The sequence below is a fragment of the Guyanagaster necrorhizus genome (assembly GCF_019112545.1).
Source record: "Guyanagaster necrorhizus MCA 3950 unplaced genomic scaffold BT62scaffold_9, whole genome shotgun sequence".
In the NCBI taxonomy this organism is placed as follows: Eukaryota; Fungi; Basidiomycota; class Agaricomycetes; order Agaricales; family Physalacriaceae; genus Guyanagaster; species Guyanagaster necrorhizus.
The window spans coordinates 1,548,022-1,562,413 of NW_025064888.1; the positions used below are offsets into that span (position 1 = coordinate 1,548,022).

General features: G+C 48.7%; 6 protein-coding genes across 6 annotated transcripts; 2 read left to right on the plus strand and 4 right to left on the minus strand.

Annotated features, from left to right (window-relative positions):
• Nucleotides 1–1,443: 1,443 nt before the first annotated feature.
• On the minus strand, nt 1,444–2,708 carry BT62DRAFT_891912 (alpha/beta-hydrolase; the record flags this gene model as incomplete). Its single annotated transcript, XM_043183087.1, has 3 exons — nt 1,444–2,096; nt 2,153–2,263; nt 2,525–2,708. The coding sequence occupies 3 exons, from the start codon at nt 2,706–2,708 to the stop codon at nt 1,444–1,446; spliced, it is 948 nt and encodes a 315-aa protein (XP_043041369.1).
• Nucleotides 2,709–3,157: 449 nt separating this feature from the next.
• On the minus strand, nt 3,158–3,519 carry BT62DRAFT_930905 (uncharacterized protein). The gene has a single exon (XM_043186031.1). It carries the CDS (start codon nt 3,385–3,387, stop codon nt 3,175–3,177), a length of 213 nt encoding a protein of 70 aa, XP_043041370.1. The 5' UTR covers nt 3,388–3,519; the 3' UTR covers nt 3,158–3,174.
• A 790-nt stretch (nt 3,520–4,309) lies between these two features.
• On the plus strand, nt 4,310–5,816 carry BT62DRAFT_930906 (uncharacterized protein). The gene is made up of 2 exons (XM_043186032.1): nt 4,310–5,095; nt 5,158–5,816. The coding sequence occupies exons 1-2, from the start codon at nt 4,374–4,376 to the stop codon at nt 5,741–5,743; spliced, it is 1,308 nt and encodes a 435-aa protein (XP_043041371.1). The 5' UTR covers nt 4,310–4,373; the 3' UTR covers nt 5,744–5,816.
• A 678-nt stretch (nt 5,817–6,494) lies between these two features.
• On the plus strand, nt 6,495–6,921 carry BT62DRAFT_930907 (uncharacterized protein). Its single transcript, XM_043186033.1, has one exon. It carries the CDS (start codon nt 6,609–6,611, stop codon nt 6,819–6,821), a length of 213 nt encoding a protein of 70 aa, XP_043041372.1. The 5' UTR covers nt 6,495–6,608; the 3' UTR covers nt 6,822–6,921.
• An 11-nt stretch (nt 6,922–6,932) lies between these two features.
• On the minus strand, nt 6,933–10,009 carry BT62DRAFT_919056 (uncharacterized protein; the record flags this gene model as incomplete). The annotated part of the gene is made up of 8 exons (XM_043184122.1): nt 6,933–7,207; nt 7,261–7,367; nt 7,519–7,604; nt 7,703–7,735; nt 7,877–9,526; nt 9,696–9,753; nt 9,803–9,871; nt 9,984–10,009. The coding sequence occupies 8 exons, from the start codon at nt 10,007–10,009 to the stop codon at nt 6,933–6,935; spliced, it is 2,304 nt and encodes a 767-aa protein (XP_043041373.1).
• Nucleotides 10,010–13,855: 3,846 nt separating this feature from the next.
• On the minus strand, nt 13,856–14,264 carry BT62DRAFT_1004646 (uncharacterized protein; the record flags this gene model as incomplete). Its single annotated transcript, XM_043177055.1, has 3 exons — nt 13,856–13,944; nt 14,001–14,157; nt 14,238–14,264. The coding sequence occupies 3 exons, from the start codon at nt 14,262–14,264 to the stop codon at nt 13,856–13,858; spliced, it is 273 nt and encodes a 90-aa protein (XP_043041374.1).
• Between the last annotated feature and the right edge of the window lie 128 nt (nt 14,265–14,392).

Here is a 14,392-nt window from a genome sequence, read left to right on the forward strand (position 1 = left end):
ATGTCATCAAGAACCGGAATAATTAACTAGGAATGCGAAATTATTTAGTTTCCGATCCCGCAATATCTTATTGCGCTAACCGGCAAGACGCTCTGGCGCCACCACAATCACACTACATAACAGCGAAGATGGCCTGCTGCTGTGATCGGCCATTTTCACTTGGAATCTTCGGACAAATCTCCTGTCAGCCCACACCAAAGGTATATGGGATGTCTCTGAACTGTATGTATTCACCGTCATGTTATGACGCATCACATCAAAGGCCACAGTCATCCTCTCCCTCTGTATCCCCACAACCTGAATGCTTTATCACATGGCCTGTCTCTTTATACCCTAATTCTTATCCACCGAAAGAACTCACAGTCAAATCAGGTCAAGAGATAACTAGACAGGACCCGCTCTTATTGCATAAGTCATATATGGCTTCGACGCCCTGTCAATGCCTACATCAAGCGAGACCGGCCCACAATCAGAATGATGAAAGTTTGACATCACTTCAGAGCTCTAGATATGTTCTTTCCCTGCGTATTGATGTTATACCAGACCCAATACAGCTTTCCAGTCATCTAGATGCCGCTTACCGTACGTGGCGTCTCAATTGGAATTCGCATTGCACGGTGCCTCGCGTTGCTAGGCTCTGCTAGTCTCGATTTGGTCTTGGTCGACGGTGTGACAACTTCCATTAAGAACTTCCGTGAAATGTAGATCTGATATCTTACGCGACTGCGACCCTTCTTAACATCAGGAAGTTGAACAGATCTTCCGGTTTGCACGCAGACACGAAATCTTAACGTTGCTCTTGAATCAGGAACGAACCGAGGCGCTCGTGAAATGTGAATATCAACAGCTTGCCAAGCTAGGACTCGGATTTAGAATGTCTTTTATTGTTGTAGTAAAAGTTGGTATCTTTTGATTCCAAAGCCATCTCTCGAGCTATCTATTCTACGTCGCGATTGAATAACGTACATCTTTGCAGATGTCGATGCCGTTGAGCCCTTGAATTCGAAGCTTGAACCCCTTGACGCTATCATCTATGCCGTAATCTGGGCTTCCCCATCCGTCGCCGCCACACTTTCCTGTGTACAACCAGATGGCGGGGCCAAGCTATATGTACACCTGCAAGAAATTTTCTATTCTCTCCCTTTTCTACTCTCATTGACATTCCGACTTGGCGCAGCGGTCCGCTCAACGCCTCCTGCATCCGGAGGAAGGACCTTTGGATTCTGATGGTCCATGGACCTGCCGAAAAGTGTTCGAGTCTATTAATTTGTCGCTTTTGATTCGCACCTGCTTTCATTGCGCTTTAGTGATCGCAGTTATCATACACAACGGTATTCCCACTACGTTGTCTTTAGCTCCCTCCTGTTTTAAATCCACGGACAATTTTTCTGCGTGAAAATGCTATCTAGCAGTTACACTTATTACACCATAATCACGGTGACTTCACCGAGACTCCTTCATGGTGTCGGCCAACCACTCAATCATCAAGGGCGTCAACTCGTTCAACCGCTTCTCCTTCGCGACAAAATCAAAGATCGGCGTAACATGAATCCCATCCTTCTCCAGCACGAACCTGATGTCACCATGAAAGGGCTTCAAATACCCCTCATAAAGCCGCTCACCCTTCTCCCGAAGAAAATCCCATTCCCCCACTGTGACGAGGATGCGCCCAACGGTTTGACTCAGAGGCTTGAACCACTCCTTTCGCCCCTCCAAAACATCCACGTATGCAATGTCATCTGGAGGGACATCCCTAAGAAGATCCTGACAAACACCACTGTGGTACTCCGCCGGGATAAAATCGCGCTCGTGTCGGGGAGCTAGGAGTGACAAAGGCATCTGCGCATCCTGCATCGCTCCGACAAAGGGTGAAACGAGGAGTAGACCGCGAAAATGCGCGTCCGAGCGGACCGGGGCTGGTTCTATCGAGTGTAGGGGATAGAGTATGTGGGAGAGAAGCTGGAGTGTGAGGTTCCCTCCTGCAGAGTCACCACCGATGATGATGTTCTCCGGTAAGACACCCGCTGATATGAGGCGCTTAAGACCGTCTGTTGCTTCGCGTAATTGGCTGGGGAAAACGGCATTGGGGAGGAGATCTGCAATGGATATGTAAATCAATGCCTGACTAGAAGTTCACGGGTTTTGTACTTACTGTATGAAACGACGGCGATACCGATATTAACACCTCGTTTTTCGAGTTCTAGTTGCATGTAACGCAGCCAAGATAGCTGTTTTCCACCCAGGCTAATTTTGTAACCTCCTCCTGTAACAGCGCTTTTAGTAACAGTCCAGCCTATATTCACGAGCCAAGAATTAAGGAACAAAATAGACTTGATCTCATCAACCTCGGTTGCGAAAACCGTACACTGGTCAGAGAAACGTCCGATTCAGATAGTTGAGGGAAGCCTCCAAGAGAACATCTTTCATACTGGACAATGAGAGCTATTGGCATGGGAAGGCTCGACCAGGTTCAAGCTCGGATGTGCATTTTCCTTCGTAGAAAAAAGCGCGATGAATAACTTACCGTGGCAATAAAAAAACACCTTGTCCAGGCTTTTTGGTCCGACCCAGAGGAGCTTGGCGCCATTGCAAAGATCTTCGACGGTGGGTTCCAGGCCGGCCGCCTTGGTCCAAGATTCATAGTTGCTGAAAGAACTTGGCGCGGGGAGCCCTTTGCCATGCGTCAGGAAGACATCGAATACGACCATAGTCCAGATTCTCCGCCAGCTGTTATTGCGCTCATAGGTGAAAAATGAAACGAACAGGCGCCAGGGGAAATAGATCACTGGGCTCGAACGAATGTTAGCTGATTTCAGATTAAATATGGATTACGTACGAAGACGACATGCCACACAGAGCAGTGTTATCCTTTGGGAAAAGGATAAATGTCGAGGTGCATCTGCCATGACACTATCTGGGTGCTGGGAGTACTGAATGAAACTTAGCAGTGTGAGAAACAAGTACAGCACGAGTCCAACTGCGCTCGGAACACGACTGCCGTATTACGTCATCCATCCGTGTGATCGCGAAAGGCCGTCGTAAAGGCGGATTCCAAGGGTAGGGAGCGTTTTCGCAGGCCTCTGCGTGACTCTCGAGGTTGTCACAATCTCTGTCGACACAGAGATACAGAGCTCCGCTCGTCCATGAAGAGGGATTGCCGGTGCCGTCTCTGTCTCAGTGCCAAGTCTCGGCTGATGCTGATTCATGAGAGACATCGGCGCCAGGTATCTCTTCTCCATTCCCACTTTCATCCCGCATCCCTAAGTGAGATGAGCTCCACTTTCTCACTGTCAATCTTTCCTGACCACCAATCCCAGGCTTCGAGGCTTCACCTCCTCCTTCACCTGTCAGTAACTCCTGTTGCCTGGTGAGGCTCCACCTCTTCATTTATCTCACAATTGGCTCACTCGAGTAGTCTTGGCTTCGCCAGACTTAACCAATCCTCATTCAGTATTACTGGACCATTATTGTACAAGTCGTTGAGTTTTTTGTCCCCCACCCACCTCTCCCTTGTATTACTAGATAGCCATTCACATGTTGCAATTGATTTGAGGGCAGTCTCCGAGGCCCTCGTTATAGCCGGTTACATCCCACTCCTCGAGCGAGCAGCAGAGGATCATCACGCGAGCTCATGTAGCAAGGCTGTGTGATGCGTTTCCTTTTTCCGGAAATGTGATCGCCAGGCTTCCTTTCTTTTCAAATAATTTGAACAACAAAGACAAGGACGAGCATGCATCGATGAGATTTTGTACGCTGATCCTAGTCGAGAAAGCAAAACATAAGTCGTGCATTTGGAGCGCCGTTTCAGAGACCACGTTTTATATCGTTAGGGAGAATCAGGATCCCTCACGTAAGAGTCATTGCCACGAGTGAGTGGAAAATGCCGGGCTGTCGAAATTTCCCAGCAACCCAGATCAAATAAATGATCGACAAGACTGCGACGGTGATCCTCGAATTGCTTGTTGACTCAAAAATTGGCTTGTATTAATCTCATAAGGAGATTTTTCAGAATATCTTTGTATAGGGAAACAAGGCCCGCTAGTAGGTATTCAGATTTTCGAGGGTAGAGCTAAGGCTAACAATTTCAGGGCAATAACCGCAAGTTGTAGTCTTTTGTACTGCAACTTTGAGGATACTTATGGGACTCACCGCAATACTTTAGCTCGTACTCGCCTCATGTCCGTGATCACGGGAAATTATATTGCATCCGCACACACATAAACAAAGAAAGGCCTTGAGGCCAAGTCTTTGTTCCGTGAGTGGCACTTTTACTTTGTGTATCTAATTGTTGATCTTTACTCGGTATCTGCCACCATTAAGATCTGCCTTTAAACGTTCACTTCTTTTTACTTCTCATTTTCCTGTCTTCCTGCATGGAGCGCCTCACCAGACAGTATGCCTCGAACAAACTCTATGTTGCACCCGCACAGACGCTCGAGCCAGAGATATACGACCGCCCATGTACTCCGGAGCCCTTTCGACCTACTCTCAAAAGAACAGACTCCACAGAAACTCTCCGCGTAGGACGTTCACATCGACAACAGTCGCGAAGTGGTGTAACATCAAAAGGCCGTGGGAATGAAGCTGCTCAGTATAAGTTTCCAAAGAAGAGGTCCTCTTCCACAGAGACTGTTCGCCCTCGAAAAGGGCTAAAGAAGGAGCTTGAAGCAAACAAACTCATGCTGGAAGATGGAGATGATATCATCGTTTATCCTGGTATCGACGACGACATACCTACTATCCCCGACGAAGACAATCGTCCAATCCCCATTGCTCTACGTAGACCCTTCTTGGTGTCCGGCCCACCACCACCACCAACCAACGTTACGAACTTTTTCGGACAGAAACTACCGTTTTCTCATCGTGACAATCTTTGTTCCATGACAAGTAATCGCCTTGTTCCCCAACGGTTCAATCTTCCCCAGAAGCTTCTCGTGAACGACGTTTGCGCGGACGACGACACAGCCAAAGCCAAAGAAAACGATTCCTGCCGTTCCAGGCCCGCCATCCGTCCGACGGTCTGGGATATGAATGCCTCACTGACGTTTTACGAGAAGAGCAGACAGTTCTTTGATGTTTGGGATATGGATGACAGGTTCGTCAATTTTCCTGCTTGTGCCCCTCTTCTCGTTCTGATTCGCGCCGGTTATCTTCTAGTCAAGTGATCGCGATACCGGCTCGAATGCACTTTCTCCTCAAGGATCCAGAGCGGTGGGCGGATGTTCCGATGGAAAACACCCCAGACATTCGGTACATCGACTTTCGATGTCAGTCCTTCGATTATGAACCGCCATTATCTTCAAGAACCACCCCGGATCCTGAACCCAGATACATGCAATCAGATTTTCACGTCGACTACCGAGGGCCGGTTGGGTGGGGCAAGTCCGATGGCTCCCTAGGCATCTGTGCGTTTCCCGTATGGAGAATGACTGCCGAGGCAAATTGGTTTATGAAGAAACGGCGGTGCAAAGTACAGCGTTTATCTTTGAAGAAGAAATACGAATTCGAGTTTTCGGACGGAGAGGAAGAGGACTGGGACGACGCAAAAGAGCTGATGCGCGATGGGTGGTACCTCAAATTCATGATACCTATACCCATCTCGCTGTTCAAGGTCAAGGAGACTAGAGCTTTCAGGGTAGAAGCGGCTGCCTGGATTGGGGCAGAGGAAAGCGGCGGTGTGTTAATGGCTGATACCGATTTTATGGTGTCGCATTTGCGGCTCAAGGAGATAGCAAAGAGATAACTTAGTGATATCTACAGTACTAGCATCCCTACTCTTTAATGAATATGTAATTCGCAACCGGCGGTGACACTGGCTTTGGAAACAGTCCGATCTGAGATTTACCTACCTCGAGTTTCCGCGAATCTGCCCTGCGGAGATGGAAGCTCACTATCAGCACACAAAATCCACGAGAGGGCAAAACAATTGTACCCCATCTTCCGGGGCTTCTCTGCCTTGCAGAACAAGTCATCGACACAGGAGCTTTTGCTCCGAGGATCACTCAATAGAAATCACCCTTGTGATATAGCCACTGCCTACGTTCCCGCAATCTCCGTTGGAAGCGCCGAGTAACGTACATGTCTTGGCCGTCGACAAGGCTATGTGATTGGATACGTAGAACTCGTTCAGGACACTCATTGATGAGGTCGAAGATACATCGTCATGATTACCCAGTCTGGACCAGCGGGGCCTGTGGCTGACGCACCGAAGCTGAGGCGAATCTGACCGGTTCACCCATCCCGGTGAACGGTCGGTCATTTCCAGACGCCTGCATAGATCCGAGACAAACTGTCTCCAAACGTGACCTTGCTTCGCCAAACTCATAGAGAACGACAAGTAGAATAATTGAGTCGTAGACGAAACCACGATCCCCGTTAGTGGAGTGATAATGTACCAACGAAAAGTGAAACCAATATGTCGAGAAGAAAGACTACCATAAATACATACCGCGGGCTCTCAGCTCGTTCATTCATTTCATCATGGTACCGTTCCCCTCTTTTTCTGTTCGCGAGCAGATAACCAGAGACTTCAGAGCGCTGACAACGGCAGCATTGTCGCTATTGCATTCATTTGAATGAATCCTCGAACAACAGGGCTGGAAAGAAGCATGGCTCATGCTAGTGTCGTCGTTACTTTTGCCCTCGTTGACGCTTCTGATCTCTTCCTCAGCTTCGACGTGAACCATGGTCACGTTCCTTCCTACTACAACACGCTCCTCTGGCCGGCTCTCTACCATAGTTATGAGCGAACCTACGACTGGAGAAGCCGTTCAGACGAGCTCCAGCGTCTTCAGATGCGGAAGGATAGCTTGGGCCAATGAGAATAGATGTGTAATATCATCAGCGGCGTTAACCACCGAAAGTGAGAGTTCGCGTGCTCGTCTTCATCGCGGCAGGAGGAATTGAGTGTGCGATTGAGAATCTTGTCCGGGTCAAAATACGCAGGCGAGTGAAGCATTTGACTGGACAGGGGGATTGAGAAGGCCAAGAATAGGCACAGCAGCCAGGCTACTGTAGTTGTCGATGTCAGTTTCCGCTTCTGCGTGTCCTGATTCGAGCTGAGTGACAATGTCGCGCAGACGTGCACGGACGATCTTCTTGCATTGTCTGTTTAACGGGGCATAAAAACTACGACGCTGCTCTGTGAAAAGAACAGACGGGCGAGTGTCGGCATTGACAACGAAGAGAAATAGGCTGAGGGACATTCCTATTGGCAATGTGATCCAAAAGGACCAACTGAATTAATTGAAAAGAACGTACCGTGATTTTGACTTTCTTTTCCTAGCCATCGTGGGAAGAGACAAAGAATTCTGTCAATCAGAACGCTAACATCGAACAGCTTGTGATGCAAAAAGGAGGCAGTAATACTACCACCCCAGAGATGGAGACAGAAATAGGGAGAAATGGGAAAGAACAGATGCAGTAGGGTAGCAAAAGGCAGTCCACAAGAAAAAGGAATGAATAGACTCAGACTGGGTATTTGCTAGCGTCTACTCAAACAAATAACGCGTGACGTACTGCCCCCTTTTGCTTCCGTCTGTCATCGATTTTGTAGCACCGCATTGCGGCTCAGAAAGAGAGCAAATATAAACTTGACGGTACATCTGAAGGAATTAGGTTGATAAATGGGGGTGTGGGGACAGAATAAATGAGCGAAATACGCAGTGAACTAGTCAAACACAAATCGATTCTGGCAGCTAACTGGTGATGTATTGAAGGCCCTATTACCGGAAGGCTGCATAGCATGATGAAGAAGGCATATAGTGTAGGTCATATAATAGGTTTACTAAGTAGTGTATCAATGAATAGTGTACCAATGAAAAATGAAATCAACATGCCAAGAGAACAAGGGGAGAAAAGACTACCATAGATGTACCACCATCCCCTGAGCTCTGATATCCTCCATCCACTCCCACATGTAACTGTCCGCCTCTACTTCTCCTCGTGTCCCGATAACGAGAGACTTTAGAGCGCTGAGAAGAACAGCACTGTCGCTGTCGCGTTGAGTCGAACGAGTACTTCCTTCGGAATAAGCATCGCTCATGCTGGTGCCGTCACCACCCCCGCCTTCGCTTACGTTTTGACGCCGTTCTTCGTTGTCGACGTCCATGGTCATGGCTCGTTCAACCACCACGTGCTCCTCTAACCTGCTCTGCACCATAGTGACAAGCGCACCTACATCCGGCGCAGCCGTCCAGACAAGCTCCAGCTTCCTCAGATTGGGGAGAGTCAAGGAACTTGTATCATAATAATCCGCGACGACGAGCCACCACAGCAGCATTGTGATTATATTACAGTGTTCGCAATTCGAACCGCGAGGCTCGACTACACGGAGCTCCGTAATGGAAGGGATCGCATCCAAAAAATCCCTTAGCTCGTTTTCGTCAGTCTGGAGCTTCTCTATGTGCGACTGATGGTGCTTCCCAGGACAATGCGTCATGTCCATGCTGAACGCGCTAAGCTGGCATTCGGAGCGCTCGACGGTGGAGAGAAGGGAATGAAAGGAGGAGATGTCGTACGTGTGGTCTTTGTCAAAGACGATATTGAGACGGTTCAGGTGGGGCATGGTTACCGTTTGCGCGAACGCCTCAAAATCGGGGGAGAGAGCATGGACGGTCAGCGCTTGGAGGTTGGTCAACCGGACGGGTGCGTCGCGGAATACGGGGAAGAGAGAGAGATGAAGGTCGGGTACATCGAGTTGGTGTGCCTCAAGACGAACAACGTCTGAGTGATCTGCCCGACCCCTCAGGTCTATGCGTCGAACACTGAAGGGAAATGATAAAGCACTCAGCGCTGCATCGACTTTGACATAACGAAGTCGAGGAGCGAATTTGAAATTATCGACGGGACGGTTGCTTTGAATGTTCCCAATACGAAGGACCAGCTTCTCCAGGATGTCAAAGGGGAAGGAAAGGAAGCGCCAAAGCTGTTGGTGATCAACGACGATGATAGCCTCCCTCCATCGGTCAGCGTGATCCAGGATTAGGTTGAGAACGTGACGCTGCATGTAGGAGAAATGCCTATCCAACTCGATTCGGACTGATAACGGGGTGTCCGTTCTAGCGCGGGCGATGTACGCGTGCAACAGTTTCCGATTAGACTCTGGATCTAGGTCGCCGCTGACGTCTAGATATGACCACATCTCGGGCAAATCCAAGGATATCTTGCGCCAATGCGAGCAGACGTGTGATATCTTCAGCGGTGTTAGCCACTGAAGGTGAGAGTTGGCGTGCTCGTCTTCGTCGCGATAGCAGGCAAAAGTGAATATGCGCTTCAGAATTCTGTCTGGGTCATGATGGGCGGGTAAAGAAAGAGTGGAAGGATGGTTCGACTGGAAAAGGGGATTGCGCAGGCGACGAACTGGCGCAGAAAGTAGGCTAGTGTAGCTGTCGATGTGGGTTTGCACTTGGGCTCTTCCTGATTCGAGTTGAGTAGCGATGTCACGTAGTCGTGTCAGTTCGCGGTCGTAATCATTGACAACACCTTCCAGACGCGATATTTCGCGAAGGATATCTCTGCCTCGGCCCTTTGATGGGGTATAGAAACCGCGACACTGCTCTGCGAAAGAAGCCGATGGGCGAATGTCGGATGGGAAGAACGCGTGTTCGCATTGTTGACAAAGAGGAATAGCCTCCGTAACGTTTCTACTACGAACATCAGTGAAAGGCAGACTGAGTTATTCGAGATGAACGTACCGAGAAATTAGTCTGGAGTTCTCGGCCATCGAAGTCTTTGATCTTCTCAATTGGAACGCTACAGTCAAACTTGAGATACAAAAAAGCAGGGTGAAAGATGTACATACCAGAGGTGAAGATAGATATGGGAGAAAAGGGCAAGAGGAGATGTAGAATTTGATGCGGTACTGTAAAGGCTATTATATGAATATGAAGACAAAGGGAAGGACAGAGCGCTGCACCTGCCTTTCTGTCATCCCCATGCGGAGTATTCGCCGTCTAAAAAGAGCCCTCGTCCCGCAACCTTACAAAGTCACCTTGGTAACCATAACCATAACGGTCGCCTAATTGAGAAAATTGTAGAGGAATGCAGGACGCTGGAACCTGGTGCACTTTAAATAAAGGAGAACGAAAGCTTAATAGGTCCCCGTTGTCAGCCCTATCTTTGAGAGCTGTAAATGATACTGATTTCTTTCAAGTCTCCATGAAGGGGAAGTTTTCCATGTCATTTTACTGACATAAACGTCCACCTCAGGCTCCGTCTGACAAGGTCCAGTTTTCCCATCGCTACATTGTGCCGTCTATAGTGATAGGGCCAGCAACGCCGAAGAAAGAATGGTTGCCGCCCTGTTCATCGTGGGATGGAAGTTTGGAAGGTCACGGTGGCGGGTAAGTAGCCAGGTATTTGGCGACATCTTCTGGTCCAAGCTCAGACAAATAACGCGTGACGTACTACGCTCCGGCTCCTCTTATCTCTTTCCTACCTCCATCACTGCCCTCTCTCCCTGTTATGTCAATGAATCCTGCTACAGAACTCTTATGCTTTCCGATGCTTTGGTAACCTCCATTCTCTGCGCTGCGGCAAATTTGAAGTCCCCTTGCCCATGGAGCATCGGCCTGATACAGTGATACGATGATGACGCTGTAATCATCCTGTCACAGCGTAGATGATTTTACCGAACGGTTATAACTCTAAGCGACGGGGAAATTTGAGGTTATCCACTGCGAGAAAAGGATCCGTGAGTTGTTTGTTCATACTGAGCTAGCGTCTCCACCGAATCGCTCTTTTTAGTCCCCTGATATCAGGATGCCGGGGCTCTGAAAATACCAATACTTCCCCATGGCCGCCGGGCATTGAAGTGGATACCGGCTCAGATGCTTCGAACCGATTCACAACGTTGTAGTGGTGGCCCGGGGTTGCAATGACATTTTTTCGCCGTGAACTCGTACTCTACACCTATCTCCACCGACGTTTGTGTGAGGGCTGATGGATATCACCACTATACGGCTTCGAAGCGACGGCAAGTTTGGACAGATCCTGCTCCCTACAAGCGGATGATCAACGGTTACGGTTCATGGATACCGCAGGCCCAATAAAAAAAGTCCAAGGGCGGAAACGGGATTTTATCTATGGATTATGGGAGTGCTAATGATTATCGTGTATCGTCTAGTGCCTCACAGCGTGGCAGACAGTTATCCGCATCAAGGGTCAGAGGTCGGAAACGCTATTACCCCCGACGATAAACTCTCTATCATGTGTTTGTAATCATCTTCCCCTTGTTAGTGACCTTCACTCTGACAATGATATACACACAGATCACATGCTACTAGTACTCCGGGTTAGAGATTGACCGTTTCAAGCAAGCGCTTCAAGGCGATCACGAACGGGAAAACGGGTATTTTGTTATACTGATGTGCAGAACCACGCATTTTCTTGACACTGGCAGAACTTTGAATGAAAGATGCAAGTAATGTCCAATTTTACCGAAGACATTCATATTGGCTAATCTCCGTGTAGGTTCGTGCCATATATGTCCATCGATGCGTAACCAGAGAATTCACCGCTGGGAGATGAAAGAAGCAGAGGTTACGAGAAGGCCCAAGGGATCATGGACGTCTGTGTACGTCCGTGATTATCCACCATCTGATTTAAATGATATCAAAGCACAGCAGCAGGAACCGGTTTTGAGTTAGACCTATTTCGCTTGTGAAACAGCAAGACCCAAGTACGGACGTTCACCACTGTCGCTCTTATCTTTGAACTTTTTGTCCTAGTAAAATGTTCGGAATGTCGGTCCTGAGTCGTGAACTCTTCCAAGTACACTCGACCCGCGAGTTCAGGAATGCCTCAGGGCGTTATTCTTGTTCAATGGGCCTATCTTGGTGATCAGGGTTCAGGGCCTGATGTCGATGAATCCTCGTCGGCCATAAGGCAGGGACAGGGAAATCAAGGAGTTCGTTGCTACTTGTAGTCAAGCTGCGTACATGTTCAATTCCGTCCCTCTCGGAGCTGTTAGAGGTGAACTGTTTTGTCTCTGCTGAGTCTTATTGGACGCATTGACGTCTCCAACCAAAGTTACTCTCCTATATTATCTTTGGCTACTGCCATAGAGGGTAGACGCCGATCTGTGAAAAAACTCCGTTCTGTTCGCTCTCAATACATTCAGTCCCATTACGGGTAAGTGAAACGTATGTTGTCAGGATGTTCGGACCGATGATTGACTTGGACGTATGTAGGCCCCTTTGCAGCTCTAAGTCCTTTCTATGCCAGTCACTATGGGGCCCGAACGTCAAGCGTGCGATTCTTCTCATGTCGATATTGTCCCGCGAACGATGTCCAATGCTCTTTTTCTTTCTCGCTGGCTTCTCCTCGGGCTCGAATCCTAGTTGCAGGTTCCACATTTACATTCCAGTCGTGGAAATCAAAATTAAAAGCTTCCGCTCTCCTGTAACTATCTCCTTCAAGGGAACGCGATAGCCATTTGATGGCGTGCGTGCCTGAACGAGCCCACGGTTATCAGTCGTTGGGAGGGTCGAACACACATCAAAGCTGTGACATCATTGAAGTTGCAGGATTCTCTAAAGGCCAGAGGCGCGGGTCCAAGAGGGCGCCAACAGTGATGGCACTGGTAGTATCGGCTTTTCAAATACTCTGGACAGGAAGTAGTGGCGTGGACCGGCCGCGGAGCAGTGAAAGTCTCGCAGCACAATGTCTGTTTCAATTTCCCTTGCACTTCCTTATCTCATACAATGTTTTAGCGACATATTCTGACAAGACATAATTAAAACGTGAACACATCGTGAAACGGCGCTATTTATATCGCGCCCTTCATGATAGGGGGGAAGAAGCGACGCAGTGGCAAGAAATCAATTGACAAGGGAGCGCAGGCTGCTGCCCTGGGTTCGGCAAGGATTCGAAAGCGGCTTTATCTTTGGACTCCGGGTTCGCCTCAAGTTCGTGTTCGTGTTCGTGGCTGCTTGATGCTGGGGAGAGCGCAGACTCCATAGGGCGCGCGAAGGGCCAACAAGCTACCGTTCAAGGTTGTAATCACCGTAATTTGATGGAATGAGGACGCCTGCCCCACACCGTGCGGGGAAAGCAGAGAAAGTAGAGGCAGGTTGAGGTTCGTGTCCCCAAGATTCGTGCAGGCGTAAATCTCAAGGCTCAAGGTTGCGGTCGCACGGAACCGTTAGAAATTTCCAAAAAAAAACTACTTCCCACCATCGTCTCCCTGAACCCACGATTGCAACGTCTTCTGCCGCGAAAGAAAGGTACTTCTGCTGCGCCACTCGAAGCTTGGAAAAAAAAACGTTATGGTTGAACGTTTGCTCTCGAACCTTCTGGACTCATATGTTGCAGACAGATACCAACTTACCAACTAATTGACAATGTCATATCTTGGTTAGGTTGATCAGGGTCTGATGTCGTCGGCAATAAGGGCAGGAGGGGGTTTCATTCGAACAATGATAGACGACCGTAACGAGCATACCATATCGCCGGCTCTGAGTTGCCCAATAAAAGGGAAAAGAGGGAATCTTCCGAAATTTCGGGAAGCTCCATTGGGTCGGTGACAGAAGAGGGGGGGGGAGGGGTGGCAGCCGTTTGTGGGATTGGAAATTAGGATGGAATGAATTCGGAGGGTCCCGTTCACCAAAGAAAAACAAACCGTGAGTGCGCATTTCTCCAAGCAGGAGCAATTTCGACGAAGGAAGGAAGGAAGGAAGAAGGTGAGGAAAAAAAAAGTCGGAAAGGCTACCTGAGGATCTAGATCTGATGACGATATAGGATTTAGCAGATGGGAAAAAAAATACGACAGGACAGAAATAATTGAAAATCCGTCCGCCACTGAAAAAGGTTTAGCCAGGAATTGGCTTCGAAGGAAATAAACATTTCGGTTAGGTTATGGAGTGTCGTAAAATGTATATGAGGACGAGACAAGGAAGGTGGGTGGTGGTGGTGGTGGTGTCGTCGACGGAGTATTGAATGACGCTATTACGTTTGGTTAGAGATGAAGGAAGGAAAGAAGGAGGACAAGGAGAGAAAACGTGGGTGAAGAGATGGACGGATAGTGAAATACTGCGATTCGATGTCAGTGGGAGGCTGTTTGTCGGCAATGAACGAGGAAACAAATGAAGCAACACGTGAAACCACGGGTAACTTGGTCGCGAAGGGTGGGGGCCACCCAGTAGAGAAGCGAGCCAGCTCGGTTCAACGGGATTTTTAAATGATTTTTATTGAATTGGGCCAAATGCAAATTGGAACGAAAGATTGGAATTACGTACAGACCACGGAGCCAAGGAAGAGAACATAAACGGGTCGCGCCTTTTTGAGGCTGTATCTCGATTTCCTCTCATTCTGGTTCATATAACATGCCCCGAGCAGAACCCACCAAGGTCGCTCATTCGACGACGACGACGACAACGACGACGACAACTAC

Bases quoted from the DNA above. Each gene is read 5' to 3' on its own strand.
- BT62DRAFT_930905 (XM_043186031.1), bottom strand. From the start codon at position 3,387: ATGAAGAGGTGGAGCCTCACCAGGCAACAGGAGTTACTGACAGGTGAA.
- BT62DRAFT_930906 (XM_043186032.1), top strand. From the start codon at position 4,374: ATGGAGCGCCTCACCAGACAGTATGCCTCGAACAAACTCTATGTTGCA. The intron at 5,096-5,157 runs GTTCGTCAATTT...GTTATCTTCTAG, and splicing joins GTTTGGGATATGGATGACAG to TCAAGTGATCGCGATACCGG.
- BT62DRAFT_930907 (XM_043186033.1), top strand. From the start codon at position 6,609: ATGGCTCATGCTAGTGTCGTCGTTACTTTTGCCCTCGTTGACGCTTCT.